The sequence below is a fragment of the Lontra canadensis genome, unplaced genomic scaffold (genome assembly GCF_010015895.1).
Source record: "Lontra canadensis isolate GAN:19392208 unplaced genomic scaffold, GSC_riverotter_1.0 scaffold152, whole genome shotgun sequence".
Lineage (NCBI taxonomy): Eukaryota > Metazoa > Chordata > Mammalia > Carnivora > Mustelidae > Lontra > Lontra canadensis.
The window spans coordinates 783327-790676 of NW_022631146.1; the positions used below are offsets into that span (position 1 = coordinate 783327).

The following is a 7350-nucleotide window of genomic DNA, read 5'->3' on the forward strand; positions in this document are numbered from 1 at the left end:
TGTGGGTGGGTCCTGCTGCATTGTTCTCCTGACAATCTTTCTTGGGTTGAATATCCCTGCAGGTTATCAAGTGGCTGGGCTCTGTGGAAACTGGTTTTTCAGGCTTTTGTCTCTGGAGGTTTTTGTTCTTTGGCAGCTTTTTTGAAGCTTTTCAGAGGATCGGAGCAAATAAAGAATCTGTCTGCACCCAGACCTCTGCCTCAGACTGAAGCCTCAGACTGTGCCCCCCACCCGGGTGGTCCAGAACACACAGACCACACCTCTGCAAACCAGGTTGAACAGAGCAACCTCCTTCAGGTGGTGCTCACCCCTAGCCACTGTTCCAGTGGCTACCTGAGGCCCCCAATTTTCTCTGCACAACAATGTCAGAAAGAAAACTTCAAGCAATATTTGTCCAAGGATCCCACTTCCAGTGCCTGCCTTTGCCTTGTCTGGATTCCAAACCCACACTGGGAGTGCTCAGACCCAGTGGTTATGCAAGTCACAGAAGGCTGCCACCAAGGAATCACAGCCAGATATCATGCAGGTTCTCTCAGGTGCAGGCTGGGAGAATTCAAACCCTGCAGCCAGTTGGGGAAGACTGAGGTCCTAGAGACCCATGGCTGATGCCCACACCAGGCTCTTTCAGGCACAGGCTGGTGTGTGCCCAGCTGAGCTGTGGTGCAAGTAGTGGAAAGTGGTGGGCTCATGGACCACAGACTGGAGGCACCCCTAGACTCTCTTTGGCATGGTTGGTTACAGGCAGTGACCATCCTGGGGACATGTGCTTAGGCCTCTGCTTGTGACTGCCTGATTCCACCAGTTGTCCCTTAAGATCTTTTGGTCTTTTTGAGTGCTTTAAACCAGACTCCAAGTTAATGCTCATTCCCAATCACAGGCCACTTTCATATTGCGGTATTATTTTCAAATGGCTGGCTTATGATGGCTCCCTCTCCCTTCTGTTTATCCTCTGATATCAGTCTGAGTGTTTGCACTCGGCTTTACCTCTCTACTGATATCTTCTGCCCCTGTAGAGATCCAGAAGTGTATAATCTTACACCTCAGGCTGATTTCATGGATGTTCAGAGTGTTCTGATAGATATTTAGCTCATTTTAGGGGACCAGTTGAAAGAGGGCCTCCTACTTCTCCATCATCTTAGCTCTCCTACCGTTTTTTTAAAATTTTTATTGTGTTATGTTCATCACCATAAATTACATCATTAGTTTTTGATGTAGTGTTCCAAGATTCATTGTTTATATACAACCCTAAGTTCTCCATGCACTACAAAATGTTTAATAAAGAATTAATACACATTCTTTCCAAACTATTCTAAAACAAAGAAGAGAAAGTAAAACTACCAAATTGATTTTATGGGTCCAACATTACCTCAATACCAAAGCCAGATAAACAACACAAAAAAGAGAACCACAAGTCAATAACTATATTGAACATAAATACAAAAGTATTAAAAAAAAACTAGCAATAAAATTTTTAAAAGTTAAAAAAAATTCTTCACCATGATCATATGGGATTTATTCCCAGACAACAAGAGTGATGGAATATTTGCAATCACTCAACATGATACATCACTTCAATAAGGTAAATGATAAAAACTATATAGTTATTTCAATAGATGAAGAAAAAAGATTTGCCAAAGTAACCCCATTTATGATAAAAACCCTCAACAAAATAGGTTTAAAGGAAACATATCTCAACATATTAAAGGACTTACATGAAAAACCTACAGTGAACAAAATGCACAATGAAAAAGAGAAAATAAAAAAAGAGAACATTTCCACTAGGATCAAGAACAAGACAAAGAATTGCAATTTCACCACATTTATTTAAACATCATACTGGAAATCCTATCCACAGAAATAAGCAAAAACATTTCATAAGGAAGAACTGAAGTTTTCACTATTTGCAGATGACCTGATACTATATATAGAAAACCTAAAGACTCCATTGAAAATGTCGCTAGATCTGATGCATGCATTAAGTAAGATAATTTAATACAAATCAGTGTAAAGAAATGTGTTGCATTCTTATATTCTAATAAGGAAGGTTGAGAAAATGAAATTAAGAAAACCTATTTTTAACTAGATTATTTGTTTTTTGGGTGTTGCATTTGATAAGTTCTTTATATATTTTGGATAATAACCATTTATCAAACATGTCAGTTGCAAATATCTAATCCAATATAAAGCCTGCCAGTTAGTTTTGCTGATTGTTTCCATTGCTGTGCAGAAACTTTTCAATTTGATGAAGTCCCAATAGTTTATTTTTTTATAATTGCACCAAAACAATAAAATATCTAGAAATAAACCTAACCAAAGAGGTGAAAGACATATAATCTGAAAGCTATAAAACACTGGTGATATAAATTGAAGAAGAAACAAATAAATGGAAAGATATTCCATGATCATTTATTGGAAAAACACAAATCTTATTTTTTTACACTACCGGGGTGCCTGGGTGGCTCAGTGCATTAAGCCTCTGCCTTCGGCTCAGATCATGATCTCAGGGTCCTGGGATTGAGCCCTGCATAGTGTTCTCTGCTCAGCGGGGAGCCTCCCCCCACCTGCCTATATGCCTACTTGTGATCTCTCTTTGTCAAATAAATAAATAAAATCTTTTTTTTTTAATTTACACTACCCAAAGCAGATTTAATGCAATCTCTGTCAAAATACCATCTGTAAGGGTGCCTGGGTGGCTCAGTTGGTTAAATGTCTGTCTTCAGCTAAGGTCATGATCCCAGTGTCCTGGGATCAAGCCCCATATCAGACTCCTAGGTCAGTGGGGAGTCTGCTTATCCCTCCCCCTAACACACCTGTGCTTTCTCTCATAAGTAAATAAATAAAATATTTTTAAAAATACCAACTGTACTTTTCACAGAACTAGAACAAACTCTCCTAAAATTGTATGGAGCAACTACAACAAACCTGAATAGCCGAACCAATCTTAGGATGTAAAAAAAAAGTTGGAGGCATTACAGTTTCAGACTTCAACTTATATTACAAATTTGTATTGATCAAATGATATAGTACTGGAACAAAAATAGACATGTAGAATATTAGAACAGAAGAGAAAATCCAGAAATAAACCCATAGTTATGTGGTCAATTAGACTTGGATAAGGGAGGAGAGAATACATAATGGGCAAAAGATAGTATCTTTAATGAATCGTTTTGGGAAAACTGGACAGTCATATGCAGAAGAATGCTTGCTAATGACATATCTGATAAAGGGTTAGTGCAAAATATGTAAAGAACTGATGCAACTGAATACCAAACAAATAAACAAACAATTTAAAAATAAGCAGAAGACATGAACAGCCATTTTTCCAAAGAATAAATCCAGATGGTTAACAGACACATGAAGAGATGCTCAAATTCACATTATCAGGGAAATACAAATCAAAATTATAAATGACATATCACCTCCCACCTATTAAAATGGCTAAACAAACAAGAAATAATAAGTTTTAGTGAGAATTTGGAGAGAGAGAACCCTCAAGCACTGTTGTTGGGAATGCAGACTGCTGCACTGGTACATGTACACATTAAACAAATACAATGAACTTCAGCATATCTCTTTCTTCACTGGAAAATAATTTAAAAATGTGAAGATTTTCCTATGGATCCCATGGAAAAACAATGATAAATTTATGTGTAAGAGATGCTAAAGTCTTCTTTTATCATACTCATTTATTTATTTTTTAAAGTTTGTTATTACTGTGGTAAAAATCCAAAGAATTGTCAAACAATATTTGGCTCTTTCTACAGTTTGGCGATTATGGCCGTTGTTGCTATGAACATTGGGGTACATATGGTCCTTTTTTTTTTTTCACTAGATCTGTATCTTTGAGGTAAATACCAAGTAGTGCAATTGCAGGGTCATACGTAGCTCTATTTTTAATTTTTTGAGGAATCTCCACAGTTTTCCAAAGTGGCTGTACCAACTTGCATTCCCACCAACAGTGTAAGAGGGTTCCCTTTTATCCACATCCTCTCCAACACCTGCTGTTTCCTGTCCTGTTAAGATATAGTCCATATATACAATGGAATATTACATAGCCATCAGAAATGATGAATACCCAACTTTTGTATCAACATGGACGGGACTGGAGGAGATTATGCTGAGTGAAATAAACTAAGCAGAGAAAGTAATTATCATATGGTTTCACTTACTTGTGGAGCATAAGGAATAACATGGAGGACATTAGAATGAAAGGAAAAGTTAATTGGAGGAAATCAGAGGGGGAGTCAAAGCATGAGATTCTGTGAACTCTGAGAAAAAAACAACAGGGTTTTGGAGGGGAGGAGGGTTGGGGTAGGGGTAAGCCTGGTGGTGGTTATTAAGGAGGGCATGTATTGTATGGAACAGTGGGTGTGGTTCATAAACAACTAATTTTGGAACACCAAAAAAAATTAAATTAAATTAAAAAAGAAATTTAGGTACATGATTAAATAAGGTCACATGTGACTGAGAAACAATACAACTTATTTAATCCAAGTGCCAATAAGACAATATCATGATTTTAGAAGAACAGAACTGATTGAAACTACCTAAGAAATTGTTGTATTCTTTTCAAATTACTAGGTACAGAAGTAAATCACTGTAAAGACCAAAATGTTATTTGGATAAAACATAGACTCTCAAGGGAGATTATATACAAAGTAAGAAAAAAAATCTAAAGTTTTTGTTGTGGTTGTTGTTTGCTTGCTTGTTCATAATGCGAACATTGCAAGTTCCAGATAAGGTTCAAAGCAGGTCCATCCCAAATTTGGCTACTTCTGCTATGATAATAAGAGATATCATAGCTTTTTTGTTTGTTTGTTTTTATAAATTTTACAAACTTTCGCTCTGACACAAATGGAGGTAAAGACAGGGAGACATCCAGACACTGGTGTCTTATAGCTCCATACCTCTGTCTGGTGTCTCTCTGGAAATACTATTTACCCAGCTGACTAGCAGTTATCTTTGGGAACTGTATTGGGTTGCATCTCCTTCCAGTATTCTGTCTCTGTTTTAGGTATCTCTCCTGAGTATTGCTTACAGATGTAGGCACACCTCTAGAATGACCCTTGGCCTATTTTATTATTTTTGTTTACTTTTTATTCTGCTTCAGCATTAGCAAGACTGATCCTTTGGGAAAGTAATGTGTAAATTTTATCTTGGTAGCTCACATAGACTTTATGGGACTATACTTGTTGAAAGGTCTCTTTTAAAATTTTTCCAAAGAATAAAACAGAGAAAATGAATTATTCAATGACCAAATGATAAAATCCATAAAAATAGAAGGATTTTTTTTCAGAAAGTTATACCACAAATGAGTAGATTCCTTGTCATAGAATATCAATGAATGAGAAATATGACACCTATGTTTTAGCTGGGCATTATCCCAGGACCCTGGGATCATGACCTGAGCCAAAGGAAGAGGCTTTAACCCACTGAACCACCCAGGCACCCTTGAGTAAAATGCTTTTATCCAACCTTTGAATCAGTCAATTTAGCACTTCAGGATTTATTTCTTTTGGTGTATACAAATACATCATCTTTTTTCCTCAAGTCCTTGCAGTTAAGAATGAGGTAATTGTTGAGAAAATCTACTGAGATCATTTAAAGCCCTGGAGAGTATTAAATGGAGTTATACTATTGACCAAAAGTTTTGTGAAGCAATCTCATTAGAGCTCATTTCATGTCCTTGTTCCTCAGGCTGTAGATTATGGGGTTAAGTTTTGGAGGTACCACAGTGTAGATCACAGAAAACAGCCTGACAATAACTGAAGGTGGATTTGAGGATGGTTTGAGATAAACAAAACAAGCAGTTATAACAAAAAGAGTAAAAACAATGAGATGGGGAAAGCATGAGGAGAAAGCTTTTGATTGGCCTTTTATGGTTGGAATCTTCAGCACAGTGGAGAATATATAAACATAAGATGTCACAATACAGATGAAACAAGACATACCTAAACACATACCTATTCCAATACTTGTGTAAACTACCAGGAGCGTTTCAGGACAGGAAATCCTTAGCAATGAGGAAACATTACAGAAAAACTGTGGGATCACATTGGAGCCACAGAATGGCATAAAAAATGTGTCAGCAGTGTACAGAGCTCTAAAGAGTCCCCCAGTGGCCCAGGAAACACCTGCCATCAGTACACAGGCATCAGCATTCATGATTACCTCATAGTGCAGGGGACAATGTATAGCTACATACTGATCATAGGGCATGGCAGTGAGGACAAATATCTCACCTGCTGAGAAGGAAGTCATTGAAAATAGCTGGAAGGCACATCTTAAGGTGGGAATAGAATTGTTGTAAGTTAGGCTGTTGGCAGTGAATTTGGGGATTGGACAGACGCAAGGATGACATCCAGGAAAGACAAGTTCTTCAGGAAAAAGTTCATGGGTGTTCATAGCTGCAGGTCTAGGGTAGTGAGAGTAATGACAAGAATGTTACTCATTAAGATAGCCAGGTAAATCACTAGGAACAGTATCTGTTGTAAGTTAGGCTGTTGACAATGAATTTGGGGATTGGGACAGACACAAAGATGACATCCAGGAAAGACAATTTCTTCAGGAAAAAGTTCATGGGTGTTTGTAGCTGCAGGCATAGGGTAGTGAGAGTAATGATGAGAAGGTTACTCATTAGGATAGCCAAGTAAATCACTAGGAAGAGTACCCCATATAATATCTGAAGTTCTGGGATATCAGAAAACCTCACAAGGAGAAATCCTGCCACCAAGGTGACATTGGTCATGCTCGATTCTCTTCATTGTCTGTCAGCACAAGGAGATAAACAAACAGAAATCAATTTACACATCTAACAAGAACAATGTTGGGGCGCCTGTGTGGCTCAGTGGGTTAAAACCTCTGCTTTTGGTCAGGTCATGATCCCAGGGACCTGAGATCGTGCTACACATCCAGCTCTCTGCTCAGTGGAGAGCATGCTTCCCTTCCTCTCTATCTGCCTACTTGTGATCTCTGTCTGTCAAATAAATAAATAAATCTTTAAAAAAAGAAGAATGTTGATATACATAATTATTTAGGGGGGTTATATTTTTGTATTTGTTCTATGTACTTTATTTTATTTAAATTCAATTAGTTAAATTATTTAAAAGGAAAGCAACCCTGTATCTACCTTAATACTTCTGCACTAGTTCAATCTTTTTTTAAGGTAAAGTGATTCTAAAAGTAGTATGTGAATGCAGTCTTCCTATGAATTACATAAGATCTTGTTGCTCCAGCTTTAACTTGTTATCAGATGTGTATAAGTTGAAGAAATATGGACATTTCCTCAACATGCTAGGTATTTACATAATATTAATGTGTCATACATAATGATATATGCTTTTGATTTCT

General features: G+C 37.3%; 1 protein-coding gene across 1 annotated transcript; it reads right to left on the minus strand.

Annotated features, from left to right (window-relative positions):
• Positions 1 to 5673: 5673 nt before the first annotated feature.
• On the minus strand, positions 5674 to 6748 carry LOC116859246 (olfactory receptor 14A2-like). The gene is made up of 2 exons (XM_032844361.1): positions 6474 to 6748; positions 5674 to 6316 (listed from the first exon to the last, which is right to left on the minus strand). The coding sequence occupies exons 1-2, from the start codon at positions 6746 to 6748 to the stop codon at positions 5674 to 5676; spliced, it is 918 nt and encodes a 305-aa protein (XP_032700252.1).
• Between the last annotated feature and the right edge of the window lie 602 nt (positions 6749 to 7350).

Excerpts from the sequence above, each read along its gene's own strand:
- LOC116859246 (XM_032844361.1), bottom strand. The coding sequence starts at position 6,748 with ATGACCAATGTCACCTTGGTGGCAGGATTTCTCCTTGTGAGGTTTTCT. Across the intron at positions 6,317-6,473 it reads TACAACAGATACTGTTCCTA|CCTAACTTACAACAATTCTA; the intron begins GTGATTTACCTG and ends CACTGCCAACAG.